The 21,593-nt window shown below is 48.4% G+C and overlaps 8 protein-coding genes across 8 annotated transcripts; 3 read left to right on the forward strand and 5 right to left on the reverse strand.

The window, feature by feature from the left end:
• Positions 1–251: 251 nt before the first annotated feature.
• Positions 252–5,253, reverse strand: N7529_002577 (WD40 repeat domain-containing protein; the record flags this gene model as incomplete). Its single annotated transcript, XM_057238105.1, has 5 exons — positions 252–3,400; positions 3,456–4,231; positions 4,282–4,596; positions 4,654–4,777; positions 4,839–5,253. 5 exons carry the CDS (start codon positions 5,251–5,253, stop codon positions 252–254), a joined length of 4,779 nt encoding a protein of 1,592 aa, XP_057100716.1.
• A 2,270-nt stretch (positions 5,254–7,523) lies between these two features.
• N7529_002578 (FAD-dependent oxidoreductase) lies at positions 7,524–8,711 on the forward strand (the record flags this gene model as incomplete). Its single annotated transcript, XM_057238106.1, has 3 exons — positions 7,524–7,555; positions 7,646–8,232; positions 8,281–8,711. The coding sequence occupies 3 exons, from the start codon at positions 7,524–7,526 to the stop codon at positions 8,709–8,711; spliced, it is 1,050 nt and encodes a 349-aa protein (XP_057100717.1).
• A 534-nt stretch (positions 8,712–9,245) lies between these two features.
• N7529_002579 (translation machinery-associated protein TMA46) lies at positions 9,246–10,493 on the reverse strand (the record flags this gene model as incomplete). Its single annotated transcript, XM_057238107.1, has 3 exons — positions 9,246–9,663; positions 9,720–10,285; positions 10,431–10,493. The coding sequence occupies 3 exons, from the start codon at positions 10,491–10,493 to the stop codon at positions 9,246–9,248; spliced, it is 1,047 nt and encodes a 348-aa protein (XP_057100718.1).
• Positions 10,494–11,764: 1,271 nt separating this feature from the next.
• Positions 11,765–13,718, reverse strand: N7529_002580 (Ser/Thr protein phosphatase family protein; the record flags this gene model as incomplete). The annotated part of the gene is made up of 2 exons (XM_057238108.1): positions 11,765–13,443; positions 13,502–13,718. The coding sequence occupies 2 exons, from the start codon at positions 13,716–13,718 to the stop codon at positions 11,765–11,767; spliced, it is 1,896 nt and encodes a 631-aa protein (XP_057100719.1).
• A 1,393-nt stretch (positions 13,719–15,111) lies between these two features.
• Positions 15,112–16,067, reverse strand: wos2 (Hsp90 cochaperone SBA1; the record flags this gene model as incomplete). Its single annotated transcript, XM_057238109.1, has 4 exons — positions 15,112–15,174; positions 15,236–15,490; positions 15,543–15,868; positions 16,043–16,067. 4 exons carry the CDS (start codon positions 16,065–16,067, stop codon positions 15,112–15,114), a joined length of 669 nt encoding a protein of 222 aa, XP_057100720.1.
• A 537-nt stretch (positions 16,068–16,604) lies between these two features.
• N7529_002582 (ESCRT-III subunit protein VPS24) lies at positions 16,605–17,369 on the forward strand (the record flags this gene model as incomplete). The annotated part of the gene is made up of 2 exons (XM_057238110.1): positions 16,605–16,652; positions 16,719–17,369. The coding sequence occupies 2 exons, from the start codon at positions 16,605–16,607 to the stop codon at positions 17,367–17,369; spliced, it is 699 nt and encodes a 232-aa protein (XP_057100721.1).
• A 577-nt stretch (positions 17,370–17,946) lies between these two features.
• N7529_002583 (putative RNA annealing protein Yra1) lies at positions 17,947–19,791 on the forward strand (the record flags this gene model as incomplete). Its single annotated transcript, XM_057238111.1, has 5 exons — positions 17,947–18,147; positions 18,206–18,235; positions 19,168–19,332; positions 19,384–19,454; positions 19,515–19,791. 5 exons carry the CDS (start codon positions 17,947–17,949, stop codon positions 19,789–19,791), a joined length of 744 nt encoding a protein of 247 aa, XP_057100722.1.
• A 444-nt stretch (positions 19,792–20,235) lies between these two features.
• On the reverse strand, positions 20,236–20,989 carry N7529_002584 (EF-hand superfamily Ca2+-modulated protein; the record flags this gene model as incomplete). Its single annotated transcript, XM_057238112.1, has 3 exons — positions 20,236–20,602; positions 20,726–20,934; positions 20,987–20,989. 3 exons carry the CDS (start codon positions 20,987–20,989, stop codon positions 20,236–20,238), a joined length of 579 nt encoding a protein of 192 aa, XP_057100723.1.
• Between the last annotated feature and the right edge of the window lie 604 nt (positions 20,990–21,593).

Here is a 21,593-nt window from a genome sequence, read left to right on the forward strand (position 1 = left end):
CGCAAAGATATCAATGATCAATAAAGTGAAGCGAGACGGTATGATTCCCAGGGTAGGGGTGAGTGAAGCAAAATGGGCAGTAAAAAAAATCATGATGCAAGGCATAATGCGTGGAGATTGGACGTTGCAAATTCATGACAAAAACATCAGAGCAGAACAGGAAAGATATCGTGCAGAACATGGATTAAAAAAAAGAGAAGTATGCAAAATGAAGTAACACAGTCACAAGCTCTCCTAGCCCTTATCCGGCCCTAAAGAAAGTTTGGATTTGGCGGATTGTAGCTTTGACTTGGTAGAATGTAGTTGGATTCTGATCCAACAACATGCGGCTGCAAGCTCTCATACGGAGCTATCTCGATCTCACGGCTTTGCGTCCCAGGCTCGACGCTGCGACTGTTGCTGCGCATACGAGTCAAGTTGCGCAGCTTGTTCGAGAAGCTTTCGTTGATTGAGTTGCGCCGGTCTGCACGCCGGTCTGCGTTGCCAACATTCAGGGCTGGAGCAGCGGTCATGGCTCGAGGGAGAAGACGACCGAACTCATTGTTGTCGACGGCGATGTCGATCGTTGCGGAGGACTCGCGGTGCGAAAAAGGCGTTGCAAGGAGCGGAGGGGGAGGGGGAGGAGGAGGAGGTTTGTTGAGGTGCTGGAGCTCGGGAAGCATGATAGGTGGACGCGAAGTGTCCTCGTAATGTGCTGAAGCTCCTGTCTGCATGGCATGCTCGATGGTTTCTTCGATGCTCACTTGGAGATTCGGAGAGCCAGTATAGCCGCCTGAGCTGGTACGACGGTGACCCATGTTACGATTTCGGCTACTGGATCGACTGCGAGGAAGGGCTGGATTAAATCGAGGATGCGTGGGAAGATCGGGGGACAGCGTGATTGCATTGGCGTGTCGCTGCCCTTCTGGTACCGGGACGGACATGGACCGTCCGATTCTATCAGCATCGCTTTGATAGCGGGCACTGCTAAGAAAAAGACTGTCGTCTGTGGGAACATTCGGGACAGAAGGAGGTCGCTGTTCATCTTGCCCCATGCTTCCATACTTGGGATGGCGCATAGCACGAGGAGTTTCTGGGAATCTTGAAGGCAGTCCGGGGCGCGAATCAGGGCTGCTGGGGTAATTGGGAAGAGTTTTGCTCTGTGGAAACATGTTTCGCGATGGGTCTCTTATGAAGTCGAAACTTCCACTAGAAAACGGTGGGGTACTTTCACCCATGCCCTGCGCTTCTTGACCCGGGAAAGGAATGTTCGGTGAAGATTGTTTGCGCGCAAGAGACAATCTCCTGGCTTCCAGTTCCGCCGCGGCAAACTCTCTTCGCCTTGTTTCTGCAAGGCTGATAACCGAGACTGTTGGGGATAGGATGTCATGGAAATAACTGGCGCTTGAGCTTGGCTGTCCATTGGAGAATGCATCAGAACTGTCTCCTTGACCGAAGACCTTGCTGCTCAACCGCTCTGGTTCTGGTTTCTGTGACCATGAATCTGCCGAACTCCCTGGCTGAATCACAGAAAGACTCTTCGATGGTTTGTGTCTGGATTCAGGAGACATTTCTCTTCTTGTACTTGTGGCCCTCTCGACGCCTCGTCGACTGGCACTACGGTGGCGAGATCGCAATCTCTTTTGGTTACCCTCGACAAGTCTCAAAGGATTATTGACATCCCGAGAGGATTCGTCCGTGGGGAGGGTCATGGGAAGTGACATGGGAAGGGGTGATGAAGGTGACCGAGCACCGGGATGTTGTCTCTCATCGCTGCGGCCCCGAATCGAGGCATCGCGTGTTTCCATGGGAACACGGCTTGCTGTTTGGCGACTAGAAGAGCGCTGGCGGCTCCTGGATTCTGGCCTTCTCATCTTGCTTGAACTTCTAGTGCGTGACTTGGAGTTGCTTGACTCGATCGGCTTCTCAAGTTCTGCAGTGCCATATCGAGCTAGCTCTTCGTGTGTCATAGACATCGGAACCGGCGAAGAAGGGGAGCGCTTCGCGGGTTGGATATATCGACGGTCGTTCCTACCCCGAGCACCCTGAGACCCTGAACGCGATTGGTGCTGGATACGTGAACTCTTTCCAGCTCTGTCCTCAGAGGTGGGGGTTCTTCTTCCACGGCCGGGGGTAACGGGACGTAACTTCCGCGCATGATAATTTGCTTCGTCTAAGCTACTGATATATTGATCGATACTTCGCCCACTGACACTTGGGCTCCTGGTCGATGAGTAACTGTTGATTGTTGAAGCGATGCTTTTGGCGCTAGGGATTAGATCTGAGTGACCCTGGTGCTCTTGCTGACCCTCCAATAATTCGAGTTGAAGACCATCTGGCTTTCGGTCGCGGGATCCATTGCGGTGGTCATCGTTTGTGAGAGCCTCAAACACACCGGCAGCCGGCGAGGGAAGTCCTTTGGTGGGTTTTTCTCGGAAAGCAGTTTGGGGAGTGTACGGATTGTGTGTCACAGGTGGTAAAGTGAGACCGGTGTAGTCCTCCTTTTCATCTTGACTGTAATCTTGCCCACTCATTTCAGCCTCAGAAGTTGAGCTGTACTCATTTTGATTGTACTCATTTCGATTGTCAGAATACTTCCTTGAGAAAATGGGAGGTTGCACATCCACTGGTGTTTCTCCTATTGAAGGCAGACGACGGCGGTTGGGTCGTGACATTGCATGGTTCAGACTTTGAATGTTATTCGATTTATATGATCCAAAGCCGCCTGGAGATAAAGTCGTGGTAGGGTAAGCAGATGTAGGGTGAGCGGAATCTGCAATTGGCGTGACTCCCATTGCGTTTGTTGGTGTGCGATCATCGAGCTTAGGTTGGTCATTGAAGGAAGTAATCACTTTCAAAGTTGGCGTCTTAATCTTCTGACTGGATGGAGACCTCCGCTGAGTTGGCGGAAACCTCGCATTTGAATCGTTAGTTTGATCCGCAAAAGTTGTTCGCTGGGCAGATGGGGAGGCCCATGGCTCGGATGGCTCCTCCCCGGTGCACATGAAACAGCGAATCGCAAGCTGCTTTTGAGAATGTGTGACAACATGCTCCCCCCAACGACGAACAAGATGTGACAGGCGTTGCCAATCAGACGGGAAAAAAAGACATATCATCAGTATAGCCTCCATGAAGTGGTTTCGAGACACGTAGACCTCAATTGCATCATTGATGTCCCCGAGGCCGAGCAAAATAGCGGCAGAGGTATGTATGTCTCCGATCTCAAGCAGCTTTTGCACAAATGCCTGTCCAACCTTGTTCGCCTGGGCTTGGCCACTCATCTGACTTAATGCAAGAATCATCCAGTCCGATGTCGTTACCTGTCCAGGGCCGATCATAGAGGCCGTTTCATCACTATCTATCTCACCAAGCCATTGTGTTAGGAGAATTGCGCTTTGACTGCCTTCAGCGTGGCGGCTCACTAATCGGTGACTGTCAATATATATTAGGAAAAGATCATAATGAGAACCACATACGTTCGTCCGTGATGAGATCTTCGATATTTCCATCCCAGTCAAAGACCACGCTCAACATCCGCCGTCGTAGATCATCAGATGTAAGACTGGCTTCGTTCATGGATGGTTGCTGTTTGTAGGGCACGTCGTTCAAGCGAGCACGGGTAAATGGGAAAAGATCCACAACGTTCTTCTCGGCTGGACTAAGATGAACCTCATTTCGCAATCGTGATGCGGCCCTTGAGCTTCTGACAGATGGGATTGAAACGGAAGGTGGGTAAGCAAAAGAAGCAGAGGCCTGTGGTGTGTCCAGACCAGCCGATGTTATGGAAAATGTAGTTGCACTCTGACTATCATGATTTTGCGGCGGAATTCGCCCCTCTTCATACTTCCCAGATGAGGCCTTCGAGCTGCCCGATTCTGTTCGACTTCTCGATGAAGCAGGGCTATTTATGGTCTTCTCTTGCCGGATGTTGTCAATTCTGGTTGGGTCAAATGGCGTGCTTCTACCACTGCTCGATTTTTCGCTAATATGAGGAGCAGTTTGTAAGTGCCGCGGGGAAATTTTCCGTGATCGACTGCCTTCTGCTGTGTCAGGTCGAGGAGTAACTGGAAGATGTTGCACATTTGCGACCATTTCTGGTTTGTCCACATCATACTGCTGCACTGAGTTCTGAGGACCGAGTGTGAATAAAGTCGCTGTAGAGCCATAGTTTGCAATTCCTCGCACGCCGTTTATCGTTGGAATTGGCTCGCAGGTAACGTGCTTTGTCCGAACATCCCATGCCCATGTTTCCCTATATAATATGTCAGTTAATGATCATTTGCCCTAGAACATACCATGTACCCATCCAAATATTGTACCAGCCTTCCGTTCTTAGACCATCCCATCCATTTCGGATCAGATAAATTCGAATCCGAACGTTTCAATACCCTAATAACACGAGGTGACTCCTTCCCTGGAGGCTTTGCCACACTCCAAACTCGTAAATCTCCATTTGATGATTGTGTTGCTAGCATATCTGATTTCTGCTTCGATGAGGATGCGTGCCATGCAAGGGAGATTATTGGGGACGGTTCACGAGAAGTGGGTAAAGTGTGAAGAATAGTAAATTGAAACTGGGGAGAGAGAGTAGCAATCAATATAGATCCATTTTGGTACCTGACATATGCTTATTAGCTTCTCTGACATGCCATTCAATGTGTCACCTTAACATACCCAATTGCAAAAGTGCGATTATCTGCAGCAGGAGCAAGAGCTGTGATCGGGTCGAAAATTGTGCGCACAGAAATATGGTCTGATTCATTTGGTTCGAACAAGATTACTTCGCCCTGGGCATTGCCTAAAATATCAACCAGCCATTAATTACAACACTTAAAGAGTCAGCAAAATTGTAATCTCACCAAATGCAATATTGCCATTGCGCATCCATGTAGCTATCCGCAGGCTTTCGCCTGAAGTGAATCGAGCAATTTCGGTTCCGTTCAATATGTCCCAAACAATGGCCGTTTTCCCTGCGTCGTAACTGACAGCGAATCTCCCCGCACCCCGATCACTAACATTATCCACTGAGATAAACTCGATTTCTTCCCGGTGGCTTTGGAATCTGCGTTCAATTGCCAATGTGTCATGATGGAGGCATAAAACCGTCGATCCTTGGGCATATAGGAAAAACGATGCTGTTGAAGCGCAGGGCTCGAAACGCAGTGGAGTAAATGTTGGCGGTGCCATTGCTTTGACGGCCCTCGAGGGTGTTGGTTCTATTACCAAGCCCCTATTCCACGTCAATTCGACCACTTCTTCGGTACATGCAATCATTTGTTGGGGAATTGATATGGTGATCTTGCTGTTGGGCACAAATCAGCAGGCAAAAGTCCTGAGATTGACATACCCCCAGCAAATAATAATAAAATGGTAAGATATATTTAAGAAAATGATTGGATCACTAACCTGATCGACGCAAAACGTGGTAGGTTCTCAATCGGCTACAGCCCTGAATACCAGCTAAGGCAAAGAAATATTGACTTCTAGGGCAGATGAAGGCACATCCGGACTTTTGGGAAGCGATGGAGAGAACTAGCGGCTGACAAGGGGTATGGCCGAAGTAAAGTAGGGTAGCTATTTTGACGATCTGAGCCCTATTAATGTGAAGAGTGAGATTGGATATGAGGAAAAAGAAAAGAAAAAAAAAGAATATATGTCAGAAATGTGTCAAAAAGGTGCAGCCGTTGGGACGGGAAAAATAAAATAATAAAAGTTGGATTCAAGGGTGACGCTTAATACCCGCTACTAAGAGAATGAGATGACTCGTTTGCAAATTCATCACATCCTATGTAGTAGCGTGACAGAGGGGCTTGACTGTGAGAGGATGATGAGAGAAAAATAAGACCGGGGGTCAAGTCGCAAAGCTATCTATCTATATGCGATATACATATGAGGCAGCGCCACTGCCCGTGGATCCAGGATGCCAGGCGCGTTCCGGTAGGACAGAAAAATTCGAAAACCAAGAGAGGGTCAGAAAATGAGGGGAGTATCGGCAGTCGATCGGAATCATTCCAGTGGTTGGCGCTCGGGGACGTACTAGGCGCTTCATTTCCTAACTGACCATACATTTGTCCGATTTGGGAGTTGCGGACCGCTCAGCCCTGACCTGGGAATGAGTCCATCAAATCCAACGTATGATTAGCGGAGACGGTAAGATCGAGCCTTTTTGGTGGCTTTTTTGTCCTGTGGGCATGTTTATCCTGTGGGAAGTGCACCAACGAGCATATAGAACCGAGAGCAGGAAAGTTAACCATTTGGCATTAGTGCAGGCAGCTCCCGAATCACAGAGTTCTATCGGCATCATCGTGGAGTTGAGTGGGGTCTCCGTTTGAGAGGTGAAGAAGTAAGTAATCCTAGCCCTTGTAACCGCTAGATTTTAGTGTCATGCACGTAGATCACTCAGGGCCATTCGTTGTTATAACAACGTTGTAGTTATAGATACCAACTTTATATAGTAACATAACCCCACAATTACACCTTTGTTATTGCAGTCCAATTTTTTTCTTGGTTTTCGGTAATCTCTGTGAAAAATCAGCCAAAAGATACCAAAAGCGAACGTCTGATCTGAGACAGCAATGTGATTGGGATCCGTGCAGATGTTGTTTAGCTGCAGCTTTCATCACTTCGGCCCACCAATCACCCGTCATCACACTGATTCCCCGGCGCCTACAACCTCACTCTTTAACCAATCCCTGCAACTTATTCAGTCTTCGAGAAGTCCACGGATCCCTAGGCAACTTTGTACATAAGTATTGAACCTATAACGAGTCATCCCCTTTTGCCCAAATCAGATAGGGCCGTTCGAGTTTCAGTTTATGAACTATAATCTTGTAGTTTTTCACGTTAATGAATGAACGATCTTGACACTTCTTTCGCTCGCTCTCTCTCTCTCTCTAGCATGAAATTATGTGATGTGACGGTGTATTTAAAAATATGCAGTCATCCCTGTACAGTAAGGTACCGTCGAACGTCCCAAATGGAGCTTGGGCCTTTGTGATAGTATCGGGGACAGGTAACGCCGACAGGGTTTCCAATCAAGCTTGGGCAAGTAGATAGGTTGGGCGTTTTACGTCGTACTGGGTGATCGATTCCGTCTCTTGAACTGGTCTTGGTTAAAAACTACAATATGCATACATATTCAATGCGACGAGCATATCAATGCCGGGAGACCCGGGTACGAAATTGGTTGGAATTGGAGCATATTCATTTCAGCATTCCGATGTCTGTTGCCAATTCCAACGATGATAATGTCTATAGAGAGTTTATAACTCTAAGGGTCTCAAGGCCAATTAATGCTTTTAAGGTCATCCATATTCGGAATAGATGATCACACATCGCCATAGCTCGCAGATACCGCATATCATCTGATCGCGGGGCTTATCGCTTTCCCCGGATTGACCCTTGACCTTGACCTCGTTGAATTATCCGATAATTGGTCTACGGCGCTGCATAAATACAATAGTTTGGTATTCAGGTGCTTATCCACTTTCGAGTCAACCTATAGATTTCTTTCTATACTCACCTTGTGACACTTCAAATCAACCATGTCCGGACGGGAAACGATCGTGGTGATCGGGTTAGTCCAACACCGCAAACCCTCATAGACAACCAACGAGGGAAAAAGCAAAACAAATCCAATCCAATATCCCAACTGACCACCCAAAAGAGCAGGGGTTCTCGGTCTTTCGACCGCGCTATGCATCCAACATCACCTTGAGTTCACGCAATCCATCCTCCTCGTAGCCCGCGACTTCCCCGCCGATACTTCGGTCAACTATGCCTCGCCATGGGCCGGAGCACACTACCGACCCGTACCCGGATCATCGCCCCAGGCGCTTAAGGAAGCAAACCAAGCGCAGAGAACCTATGATTTTTTTAAGCACGTGTCGGCCCATGAGCCGGGTTCCGGGATCGAGTTCGTCCAGGGTATCGAGCACCTCGAGGCTCCACCGCCAGAATATCTGGATAAGCAAAGTGTGCAGAATGTGTACTCGCATCTAGATGGGTTCCGGGCGCTGCAGAAAGAGGAGCTTCCTGCTGGCGTAAAGTGGGGCGTGCAGTATGGGACGTATGTGGTGAATTCACCTGTTTACTGTGCGCATTTACTACGGAAGTTCGTCTTGAAGGGAGGTGAGGTGAGACAGTATACGCTGGCGAACTTGAAGGAGGCGTTTAGTCTGGCTACCAATGTGAGGACCGTGGTTAATTGCTCCGGGACTGGGATTGAAGACCTCAAGTCTTTTATTATCAGGGGTATGTGTTCGTTTGTGGACTTGGGTTGATTGGTGCTGACGTCTTCAGGTCAAACCTGCCTCGTTCGTAACCCCGTCTCCCAGACCATCACACGTCAAAATACAGACGGGTCATGGTCGTTCTGCATTCCGCGTCCTCTTGATGGCGGGACGATCATCGGGGGCACGAAGGAGCTGAATAACTGGGATCCGAACCCATCTCCAGAGACCAGGCAGCGGCTGCTAGCCAATGCGACCAAGTGGTTCCCTTTCACGTCAGAGAGCGGTGGGAAGTTTGATGTAATTCGCGATATTGTTGGCCGTCGGCCTGCTAGAGAGGGCGGAATGCGGATTGAGGCCGAGAAGCTCGCTGATGACCGATATATCGTCCATGGTTATGGTGCTGGAGGTCGTGGATTTGAGCTGTCTCGCGGTGTTGCGGAAGACATCGTAGCGTTGATGCTTGAGAAGAGGCTTCTACGGGCGAAGGCCTTGTTGTAAATCGTACTTGCATTCGTGAGCGTATGCATTAACTCACAACATCAGTTCTGAAGTGTACATATGTCAATATATTCTACAACCCTTGCTGCCACAAAGATACCGGCGCAGCGACGGGAGATATTTCAAACAGAGGAAAGAAATGCATCAGGTTCATCTAGCGAACGAACTTTTTGCTATCAACAAAGAAAGGTGCTATCAAAAGGTATCTCGGCCGTTGATTTTTCTATCACATGGGACACAAGACTCGCAAAGCCTTTGCGCCCCTGTGGCCAGTCAGCCTTGCACTTTTCCTCTACGTATGGCAGTTGTAGTACACACGTACAGAGGTGGAAAGAACGAGGCGACCAGCTGAGGCCTCGTTGATGCGCAAGGTTGCGTACAAAGCGAGCAGCTTAGGCAAGCCATTGCAGCGATCACTTGACATCGCGATCCGACCGCATAGCAGCATGGAAGAAAACGTTAAAGGTCCCATGTCGCAGGCAGAAATGGATCTCGAGGGCCCACGAATCTGATATCGTGAAGGCGCGCGGGTACTCAACCCACAGCTTCAGGTGTGCTTTCGGGTAGGACTCCCCCGTTGAGCTTGAGTAGACGTTCTTCTTCCTTTTGCTCACGCAACCTCTCGGTTTCCCTGCGCATGACTGCCAAATTCCATGTGCCATTCTCGTCCTCTCCTTCCTCAGGTTCGCTGTCCTCCTCGGCCCAGTTGCCACTCTCGAAGAGTGTACGACCGGTAGCCTCCTTGGCTTGCTGTGCTTGTAGTTCGGCAGCCTTCTTGTCCAGACGACCCTTCTTCCACGCAGCGAATGTCTCCGGGGTGACCGGTGTGAGGGTGCCGGTCAGCTTGTGACGCTCTGAATCCAGCCAGTCTTCCAGAGTGAGGGTGCTCAATGGCGATTTGTCCTTCATGGCCTTCTCGGCGGCTCTTTGCTCCTTGGTCTTCAAAATGAATCTGCCCAAAATATTAGCACAAGAAAAGATTGTGAGCTTAAAGGCTGGAAGACATACCCTGGTGGCAAGCTGTGCTTGTACATACACTTGTCTCCTCCATTGGGACAAGTCCAGAACCAACCATATTTCTGGTTCTCCACAGCCTCGATGAAGAACTTGCACACCTTATCGGTGGTTGTGCGCGGGTTTCCGTGTTTGCTGAGAACGACACTGCGAAGTTTCTCCTCGTCCCAGTCATCCATGGTATCCTTCTTCCTTTTTTCCTCCTCTTCGGCTCCCTCATCACGCGAATCGGTGTACAGATCCTTCTTGGCTGCCTTGCGCTCGACATTGGGGTCGTGGGAGAACTTGCACTTCCGGCCCTTATCACAGTGACCTTGCTTGAAGAAGATACATAGCACAGTCTTTGGGTCAACACCAAATGCAACTTTCTGGACCTGCACAGGCTTGAAGAGCTCAAGATTTTCTTTTTTGGCTTGTTCTGCGGCTTTCTTCTCAGCCTCACGCTGCGCCTTCTCGGCGGCCTTTCTCTTCTCTTCTGGGTTTTTGTTGCTTGCAGCCTGTGCGTTCAGCTGTTGAATCTGTCGTTTGGCCGCTCCTCCCTTCTTATTCTTGAGACCGAACTAGTTCAATTTTGGTTAGCATCATGTTCAAGAGAAGACTCAGGTCAAACATCGATGTATCGAAGCAAATCAAGCCTTGGAATCTGAGCAGGTAGACACGGGTACTGAGTTGAGAGGTAGGACTTGTGGTTTCGGGATTACTCACAGTCTTATCATCAACGGTGGGCTTCTTCTTCTTAGGCTCGTTCTGTGTCTTCTTGGGAGGCATGGTGGAGGTTGGGCAGACGTGACGTCGCGAATTGTGAAAATATGAAAATGCGCCTGTCCAGGGTGCGCCTCGGTCGCTCACACGCAATTGAAGAAAAACCGCTGATGCAACCTGAAAGAATGGCAGGGATATTTGCAAAAGGCGATATCAAGGTATTGGCGAAAAGTGCCAGGGTCGTTGCAGAGAGAAGTAGACTCTCGAAAACGAGGGGTGTGTGACGGCAATATTTTTTAGCCAATGACGGGTGCGGGTCCCAGAATTTCGTCTGGGCGGTGCGTCTTCAACACCTGTATTAAAGTTGACAAGAAGTCGAAATATTCAAAGGCACGTATGTTTTACAGTTGAATTTTATCAGACAAATATGATTTACTCAAATTTGCGATGAGTTTCAGTGGGCATGTATGTGCCTTTCACGATACCCTTTGCGTCATATGCCCACTAATATTTGCCCTTGGCTACCCACAATAGGGCCTCATGTACAATTTTTTTCGAGTAGTAATCATTCGACGTTAGCGGATCTTTGAATGCAAAAGAAAAGTAAAATGGATCTTGTATCTTTGGAATGATCGGTAAATCTACATTTCAAAGACTTATACCATCTGGACTTCCACATATAAGTAAGCGAGTTTAAATTGAGGTCGCGATACCCTGTTTGAACAAAATTTTAGAGGTGTGGATCTATACATATGTACATATCCATTCCAAATAAATACTAGCTGAATTGTAAGCTAATTACAGACTGACATACCTGCAAGAAGTTGAACGAGTTGATCCCATTCTCAACCGGTATGCACTTGAAATATTACCAACACTAACCTAAATAGGCTAACTCATCATGGGGTCCCACTTTAACTCCAGGACATGTCCAAGGAGGGTGTAATGACAACATCTTCAGGTTGTAGTTCCAGTAAAAGCGAGAAAAATAAGAATGTTGAGAGATCAGATACATACATGTAGAGAATACACAGGGCTATACGTACATCAATCACATCACGTCAATTGACGGTAAATCAATGCCAAAAACAACCATCTCAGTAGTATAACAAAATATGTAAGATACAAAACTAGAAGATTACTAGAGATTAATGATATATAAGCAAATTAAGCATTATGATTCTAAGCTACCTATCTAATTCGCTACTGTGGTCTACCCACCTTCCCTAACAGACCCATGGACTCAGCAGCCGAAAGGGTTTGACCCAACCCAGCTGAACTAGACCATACTAGCTATAAATCACCTGGGGCCCATAGACTTCAATGTGCCTTGCTGATCATCCAATCGGACAGTTGTTGATGTTGTCTTGCCAGGTCATTGAGGCATAAGCGGGAATGAAACTATTCGTGGTGAAATCCTCCGGGGTATAAAGACGAGTATCGTTCGTCGTGTAGTTTTTAGAGGGATGTTCAGCATTCAACGCCACAGCGATCCTCCCACCAAGGAAATCCGAGAAAATCAAGTCCACCGTATCCGGTAGACCATCTACCGGGAACGCGGCGGTAGCTTGAACATGAGCTGGCTGAGTGTACTCCGGAATTTCAGAGTGCGGAGTGTCATCGCCATCATCACCAAGGTCGTCGCATGTCGTATATCCCGGAGTTGGGTCTCCCGCATCAAGTACACGACGAAAGAGAGATTTTGGCTGGAGGAGATCAATCCCACTGTGAGGCGAGGGATTATCGCACTCATCGTAACCAAGCATCTGACTGGAAATGGTATCCACAGCCATGGATCTTTTGGTGGATGTCGGTTTGTTCAGATAATCGAGGACTTTCGAGGCCAGCGAGTAAGGAACGTCGGGGAAATATCTGAAGGTGCTGGTGTACGGGCAGACGATATAGGAATCATCTACGGTGAATGGGCCCTGAACTAGGTCATAGCGGATAGCGCCTTGATTGATAATGATCATCCTCGACTTCGTGGAACGATCTGGGTCAACCACAGTCGCGGCAGCAGCACTTTGCACCAAGGTGTAGATATTGCCCGGGTCACCGAATGGCTTGCATGATATACAGTACGTTTGTGGCGCGCACCCATACACAAAGGTCAGATTGAGACTTTGGCGACCGTCGGTGATGCTTTTTGTCACTTCTTGTCCGTGAGTGGTGTCCGATATATGTTGGGATCCAGTAGCATGGTAGGCAAAAGTGATGCGGTTCCAATCCAGATACCGACGAGTTAGTTTCATATCGAAAGCTTTGGTCTTGGTGCAAGACGAATCGGTCGATTCCGCAACTTCTCTCTTATTGACCAACACATTTTCTGTTTCAGGGCTTGCTGGAGTTTTTTGGACCGATTGAGACTTGATGCCATCCAATGAGATCCAGCCCACGGTATCGCAGTATTTGCCAGATTCTATTGCCGAGGACATGGGGTCGTAGATGTGAAAGTCTCGACGGTGTGTATGACCCCCGAATCCCTGCACAGGAATCTCAGGCCGCATTTTTCTGAGTGTTTCCATCAGAAGTGGGAAGCTGCTTTCGCTCTTAGGAATTCCAGGCTTGACTGGGTTATGTCCAATGAGCACAAAAAGATCAATGTCCTGGCGATTGACGGCATCTTTGAACCAGTCTTCCTGTATCATTTCGGCAGCAGGCTGGATTCTTGTCATGTCTTTGTTATTGTTGGTTGCATCGAGGATGACACCAAACGCCATGATATTCAGGCCTTGCTTGGTCTTGAAATATCGGGATCTGCTCCCCATAGACACCCATTCCTTTTCGTCTGGTTCGCCATTCTGGCAGTTTTTGCAGATATCAACGTTGCTGGTCAAGTACTTGTCACCATACACTTTCACGAACTTGGTGAAAGTTTCGTATGCGACGTCTACTGCACCTAACTCGTGATTTCCAGGAGTGAGGATGTCGTAGTCAATATTTTCGAAGATAGGATTTGTGACCTTGCCGTTGGGGTCCGTAGCATCGCTGAGACCATTTCCATCATGCAAATCGCCTGCACTCGGAATATTGCATTAACAATAACCCAGAAGTTCGTTATAGAGATGACCCACCAGTATCAATGAGCAGGAGATCCACGCTTTTGTTTGCGGCTTTATCTTGCATATGCTTCACAAAGGACACGAAGTCGCCCCAGTCGGCACCGTAATTGCGCTCTTTGATATGCCCTTCTAGCCACCCGTGGGAATCACTTGTGTGAATGAAATTGATTTCTCCCCAATTCAGAGGACCCTTTGGCTGTGTTGTGGTATCCAAAGACTCAGGCTGCATGCGACGAGTAAACCTGGGGTAAACTGAGGTTTTCACTCCTCCTTCGCAGGAAGAACATGCAGAAACAATTGATGTGGCAAATGCCAATCTGAGGACATGGAGAAGTACCACCATGATGTCTACAGTACACCCAGGGTGAGACAGGTAAGGAGTTTAGATGATCAATTGCTATTATATATGTAGACCAGTTGCATAGAGAAAAGATAACAGTTACGGAGCACCTAGTTCTAAGCTATGACTTTGGAAGCTTTGCTGATTTGCTAGCTATTGATTCCTACGTTGTACAGCATTTGTTTTAAGCAAGGGACGTCCAATATTTGTGGTGGAATTCTTGGCGGTGCGACGTTAAGATATGCATATGTAATGTGAATAATATGGAATGTGACCTTTTTACATTGACTTGCCGTGCACATATATGTAGGCGGAGGACTCTTTCATCGAATGACTGGTCTGTCTTAGATGAGCTTATTTATATGAAAGTCAGATAAGAATCAAAATAGCTGTTCGATAACCTATGCCATCGAGAAATCTGTGAGTCCTCATCGGTGAGCTGCTTCTATTATCTGATGAGCTGAAAGCTCCTTGGACAGTGATGTTACTCTCCACATTGCTACTAGTACTAAGCAATGACCACCCGTCACATTTCAGGCATTAGTTGTTTTCAACGAGATAGATCCACCAAGCAGAAAAAGACCGCAAAGCGGCTATTATCAGTGGGAGGCATCGAGTAACCTGAGTTCAGTATTTTAGCAGGATGTGAAAGTCTGGGACTCGGCATCAGCTATAGACATCTACGACTCCCAAGCCCCCAGTAAGAGATTACAACTTTGTTATGTATAAAAAGATTTAACCAGTTGACGAGTTTTTCGGGAAGCTACTAATCGCAATTTAACAAAATCGAGGAAATCGAGCCGAGGAGGGGTGGTCGAAGACCCACCACCCACGGAAAAGCGATACAACTAATTTAAGGATCGGCTGTTTCCAGTTGTTCCAGACACAATGTACTGTAGCAGCGAAGCTTTGTATTGAATTTACACAACAATGGGATTTCTCATGATTTTGGCTCGGATTGAAAAGAGGGAGGCTTCTACGATTTTGATTGGATCAAGGACGACAGAAAGGGACTACAGAAAGGCACAGGTACGTAGGCTACTGAATAAGCAATGACCATTCATCACGCTTCATCAATCATTGGGATGTTTCCATAAGACAGATCTACTATGTATAAAGGTCTCTGAAATCCATGCTGCTTGGTCGAAATAGCCCTGCAGTCAGTGGACGATTGGAAACCTAAGCAAATCTAGCTTTGGCACTCCATCCCGTGGGCGTCTTCAAGCACCCGGTTTTTCGTTTCTGGTCGTCATGGAATTCGCAGAAAGCAAGCATCACGCATTTAAGAAACTTCCTGGATCTTGGAAGACTTGGTGTCATCAGCCTCCTCGAGCTCGGGAAGGTCCTGTCAAGATCGGTCAGTCAATATTTCTTTGAAATTCGGTACATGAGCATTGAGAACTTACATCGTCCTCCTCACCCTCATCATCAGCACCAGGCATGCCACCGGGCATGCCACCAGCCATACCAGCCAGAGCGCTGAGGTCGGGCATGCCACCGGCACCGCCACCCATACCGGGCATACCGCCAAGCTTGGAGAAGTCGATGTTGCCGAGGCCACCGGCACCAGCGTTGGGGTCGCCGCCCTCACCACCAAAGCCGCCGAAGTTGTTCGCGTAGTCATCCTCACCGGCCTCATCCTGCTCATCCTCATCCACCCACTGTATCCGGTTAGTCAACACCCATCGCGTAATTGGGAAGATAGAAGCATACCTTGTCGAAGTCGGTCTTCAAGAAGTGCATCTTCTGCTTGCTCTCGAGAAGGCGGGGCCAGAATTCACTCTTGAGCTCCTTCTTGCGGAGAACGAGCTCGACCTCGCGGTCGGTGTGGTTGACCTTGCTGTTCTCGGGGTCGATCTCGGCAAAGAGGTCCAGGGAGACACTGTATGTTACGCCCTTCTTGGAGGGGCCTTTGAAGGTAACATTCTTCTCGGTGATGCTAAGTGTAGCATCGGACTTAGGAACATCGGGGGTCTTGATGTTGACGTAGAGGTAGTTGCGCTCAGGCTCCTCGTCGGATGAACGCTGGGCCCATGTCACTAGAAAAAGCTGCTTATCAGCATTTTGATCTCAGAGCAATATGAAATTGCATAATTGGCATAGCTCGAGCTGGAAAGCATTCTCAACCATGGGATAACGTCATAGTAAATCTCATGCAAAATGTGCAGTCCCGCGTTCGAGAGCGGGGAAGGAGTAGAGCATTCACAACATACCTTCGGGAGTAAGGGTCTGAGACATATTCGATTAAGTGTGGAAAGATAGCTGAGAGAAATACTGAGAGGAAGGAAGAAGATAGAAATTGTGGTTAAAGAAAGATGGAGAAATGTTAGAGAAGCTCACCAGACGCAGGCATAAAGTGCTAGAACCTCGTGGAAGAACCTCCTTCATTAAAACCTGAGGCATCAACGATGTGGGTTGAATTACATCAGAACTGACTAAGATATGTTATCCGCTCCCGGTGGGTGAAGTCGCCTCCGCAACAGTGATAGTTGTATCGAAAACACCGACCAAACCTAGAGGTACAGCCCTGGGGAATTTGGCATTTGAGAAAAAACCTTCCTCTCTGCCACTGGAGATCCGAAACTTGCGACGGAAGAGCGGTCGAGTTAGCCTTACCCTGCCTATCTTCAGGACGATGCACCGGGCTTGAGCCTTATCGCCAATCGAATCTCGTCTTGGGATCATTATTGATTGTTAAACTCTCCTTCTGCATTTGCATCTGATCGCTGGTACTTTGCGCATACCTCAAATCTTTCTCACCGCTACAGAGAAACAATGGAGACTCTCAAGGCGGTATTCTTTGGGCCCGACCCGCAAGCCCAGGTAGGCAGACCCAGTGACCGAAGAGTCCTTAGAAGATATCGCTAACGCAAGTCTCCATCCCATCAGATGAGAAAATGCAACGCTTTAATACGCACAAACACACGTCAACTCGACCGCGATTTAGCCCGTCTCAAAATCAGCGATAGCCAAACCCGCCAACACATCCTCAACGCCTCTAAACGTGCTCAGCGAAACCCATCTCAGGCCAAACAGGCTACCAATGATGCCAAAGTTTTTGCAAGGGAACTTGTGCGGATCCGGAAACAGACCACTCGGCTTAACACTAGCCGAGCCCAACTACAAAGCGTGGGGATGCAGGTCAACGAAGCTTTTTCTGCCCGCAAGATCCAAGGCAGCCTCCAGAAGTCAACGGGGATTATGAAGGACGTGAATACTCTAGTTCGACTACCTCAACTATCCTCCACCATGCATCAACTCTCTTCTGAACTTGTCAGGGCAGGCATTATCGAAGAGATGGTCGATGATGCCATTACAGACCCATCCATCTTCGAGGACGAGGAGGAGGAAGCAGATTCGGAAATCGAGAAGATCCTCCAGGAAGTTTTGCAGGGCAAGCTTTCTCAGGCACAGCCTGTTACGGCCCCGCCTGTTCACAAGATCTCAGAACCGGAAACCTCACAACCCGAGGAGGAGTTCGAAGACCAAGAAGCCACCCTCGAGCAGATGCGAGGTCGACTGGAAGCTCTCAAGAGCTAGTAATATCCTGCAAACATAGAGCGTCAATGACGTTCATTTTGATGACAATTGAACCGATGTATCGCGTTCGGAGTTGGTGCGCTGTCTTTCCATAGTCTATTTTTCAAGGCTGGGCCTACATAATCGATTTTCGTTTATATGCTTTGTTTCTGCACAATAGAGATTTGAATGAGTCGCTGATTTAGCACAATGAATCAATATGTTGGAGCACAAACGAACTTGCGATGTCATACAATCAATGAATAATCAGTCCCGCCCCCAAACACACGAATAGCCGCTGCGATTTTGCCTCGTCCACTCACCGCCTGCTACTTGCAAACATCGGATACCAAAGGAGGCTTAGCGCCATCCTCACAATGGATCCCCCCTTCTCTCCTCATCTCTCACTTTCCTCTTCAACAGGATTCATCCTTCTCAACGCGAATATCATCACTCTACAAGTACTACCTTATCCTCATTGAGACTCCCCTTTAATCTCAACTACTTGCTCAAACGCGCCTTAAATCAAGTCGCATCTTGACGCGTTATCTGTTACCTCTGCAAATCGCCAGCTTTGCATTTCATCATAATCACAATCATGTCTGCCAACCTCGACAAGTCTCTTGACGATCTCGTCGGCAGTCGTCGCCAGACCGCTCGCCGCCGTGGTTCCCGGCGCGCTGCCACCAAGAAGCCCTCCGTCGGAGGCGTTAAGAAGTCTACCAAGGCTGCTCCTAAGGCTGTTCACCCGGCTCCTGTCGCTCACACTGCTTCCAGCAAGATTCTCGTCAGCGGACTGGTAAGTTCCAGCTCTTCTCTTTTGAGACCCACGGTTGATCACATGCTAACCTCTTCAGCCTGCCGATGTTTCCGAGGCCAATATCAAGGTATGTTGATAAGAAGGCTCTCACCTCGGCGTTTATTGCCATTCTCTTTTGTCGAAAGCCTAGCGGCGCAAACGATTTCGACCCACCCTCGGACCTTTCTTTACCTCTCTTCTATCGATGGATGATCCTCGATTACGGCACAGACAGGTTGCTCCTTCCACAGTCTCCGCATATTATCTTGCTGGCGCTTTGTGAGACGAGAAGTTGAGCTCTGTCGTACGGTGAAAGAGTCTCATTGCTCGTGTTGATTCCGCTTGGAAATCCGCCTGCTTTGTTCTCTGAGTACTGTGCCTCGGATGATTGATGAAAATTCATCATCCTGACCTCTCTTCAGTTGCGCACATTCATTCCTTCTCTTCTATCTCGAGATCTAGACGAGCATCAGCGAACACATCAGTGAAACCGTGGGGACACATTCAGAGGGCAAACTGAACAACCTTCCTAAGACTGTTATGTCGCATACCACTTATTGAGAGGAGCCTTTGTGCTATGGGGTGATGACCCAATTTAGTGACCTTGAGGTACACTCGTGTTCTACATGACTTTTGTCTTTGCTAAGTATGCATCCATGGGCAGATGGATCTACTTTGACTGAATCTGCGTCGATGGTAGTGGCATGAAAGAAGATTTTTCTTTCGATCTCTTGAATGATTTATGAATGAAGCGAGAACGTTGAGCATGTCTTTATGTGTGGAATTCTATTTGAGTGGGCTTTGTTACATTGCTGGGAGTCTGCTGATGGAGTTTGGATGATGGAAGCCGAGTACTACATTCCAGAATTGGGATGAACAGTCGATCGATTGGTGCTATGATGTGTTCGCTGATGCTCTCTCACCTTTTGCTCGTCTTCGTTTGCGCCGCCATTTTTTCGGCACTCGAGAACATGCGCCTCGCTCAACTGAGATGAATTACTAATCATCTCCACGTCCTAGGAATACTTCACCAAGTCCGCAGGTCCCATCAAACGGGTCATGCTCACCTACAACCAGAACGGTACCAGCCGTGGCATCGCCTCGATCATATTCGCCAAGTCTGATACTGCCGCCAAGGCTGCCAAGGAGCTCAATGGTCTCCACGTAGATGGTCGCCCAATGAAGGTAACCACATTCAGTCCCATTCGTTTGAACAACGCCTGACCTAAGCCACAGATCGAGGTTGTCTTCGATGCATCCTACGCCCCCGTCGCACCTGCTGCCAAGCCCCTCGCTGAACGTGTTGCGTAAGTCATCGTCCCAGTTAGTCACGCCTGAGTCTATATACTAATCCAATCCCTCCACAGTCAGAAGGCTCGCCCCAAGTCCGCCGCGACTGCCCCCAAGGGCAAGAAGGAGAACACCACTGCCGAGAAGGGAGGTCGCCGTGGCAACCGTGCTGCTGGCCCTCGTGGCCGCAACGCCGCCCGCGGAAAGCCCAAGACCGTTGAGGAGCTCGACGCCGAGATGGTTGACTACTTTTCAACCGACGCTCCCCCTGCCGAGACTGCTGCTCCCGTCAACGCCGCCGTCCCCCAGGCCAACGCCAACCAGGACATTGGCATGAACGATGAGATCTCCTAAATGACTCGAACCTTGCTTTCCCTTTCCTCCATCGCGGCTTCTGCATGATTCCAATTCTGCGGATGTTTTATGGGGCTCTTTATGGTTGATGCGCGGGTCATGTCTTCTGTTATCCTCCTTTTTTTGCTACTTTCGATGGCTGTCTTTCTTAACTCTTTTTTTTTCTTTTGCTGGTACCAGGCTTAATTTTTGATTGTTGCGCAGAAGCCAGTGGAGGAAAGCATGTATCTACAATCACAACATGGGACATTACAATTGGGCAACCGACTCTTGCAAACGTTATTTCCTAGAACACTCCGACTGGAATAGTCTGACCCCCTACAACAATAAACGATGGCCATTAGGTTGTCAATTTTGGACTGCAAATAATAAAAAGAAGAAAATGCCACGAGCGAACGCCGATCCTAAACCCCTATGTTCACCAAAGTTGTTACTTCACCGAGGCTAAAATACGCCCGCCCTGGTCATGACATCATGGAACTGCTCCAAAGTGACACCGGCACTCAACCCAGCACCTCCATTCCCTTCAAGGATCATGTCTTTAAGCAAATCATCGCCCACACTTTCCTCTTTCAAGTCGCGCGCAATGCGCCTCAGATGCGACAATGTGATGGGGCCGTCCGTGCCGCGCGTGAACAGCTGATACGCATCATCCACCTCGGCGGCCATGGCATCGTCATCGCGCGAGCGCAGCTTTGCGGCTGCTATTGATACAAAGGGGCTGTATGGTACGAAGCCGCTTAGCGTTGGGTCGAGGGCAGAGAGGATTTCGGCGAGTTCGCTTGAGTCTGTGGGTGGGAGGCCGAGTGCTCTGATGAAAGTAGTGATGTTAGCTTCCATAAACAGTAGCTTTGGATTAGATGTTGTGTTGCTATAGTGGAGATTGATATCGTTGGTTGTAGAGTTGTAGACTGTAGAGGGGAGGTGAGCGTACACTAGTGCCTTGCGCACATCTTCCCGGGGAATGACGCCCTCCTTCTCATCTGGAAACTCTTTGTTCTTATCGGAGAATATGTGAAAGACTTCCTTGATCTCGTTCTCTTCTTCGGCTGTGATGTTGTTGTCCTTTGCTAGCTTCGATGCGCGCCCACGTTTCGGCGGAGCTGGTGCGGAGCTGGCTGCACCTCCGCGCCGCTTGGGAGGCTGTGCCAGAGTCAGCTTGGGTTGTAAAGCGGCGTGTTGTGGTATTGCTTACCATTCTGCGGGATATCCAACGGTAAAATCTGCCTTTGCGAGGTCAGGTTGGTATGCCGGATAATTTGAGGTGTAGCTATGATGTGGAGGTGGGGAAAACCGGCTCCGATTGGAGAGAGGCGATCTATGGCCTACAACGTACGCAGTCACTGCGCCTAACTTTGTAACTCTTCACTTATACTTATTATGAGATTTTAATAATACTTGAGATAACAAATGCCTCAGAAATCTATTGTAAGTATTTCATTGGTAATATTCAAGTGTTATAGATCCATCCTTTCGAAGTCGGAGCACTCTCTTAATATCCCCAGTAGCATCTTGCACATGCATGTAGGTTTGAGGGTGAAATGATTTCGATCCTTAATGTTTAATTACCTGTGATCTCTAATAAGACTCTTATCATGAGTTTCTATGATCTTTGACGATTCGCTTCTTTTTCACACATATAATACCCTAAAGGTGGTTCGTGATATCTATAGAGATCCGCCAGCCGTCACGCCGAGGGCCAGGTTGGAATGAGCTAGCGACTACGATTCTGTGGAGTCTGTAAGTATATTTGCTTTGGACTGAGTGTATTCACTTTGGACTGCACCTTCGTTATCTGACCA

Source organism: Penicillium soppii, assembly GCF_028829465.1.
Source record: "Penicillium soppii strain IBT 18220 chromosome Unknown utg000003l, whole genome shotgun sequence".
In the NCBI taxonomy this organism is placed as follows: domain Eukaryota; kingdom Fungi; phylum Ascomycota; class Eurotiomycetes; order Eurotiales; family Aspergillaceae; genus Penicillium; species Penicillium soppii.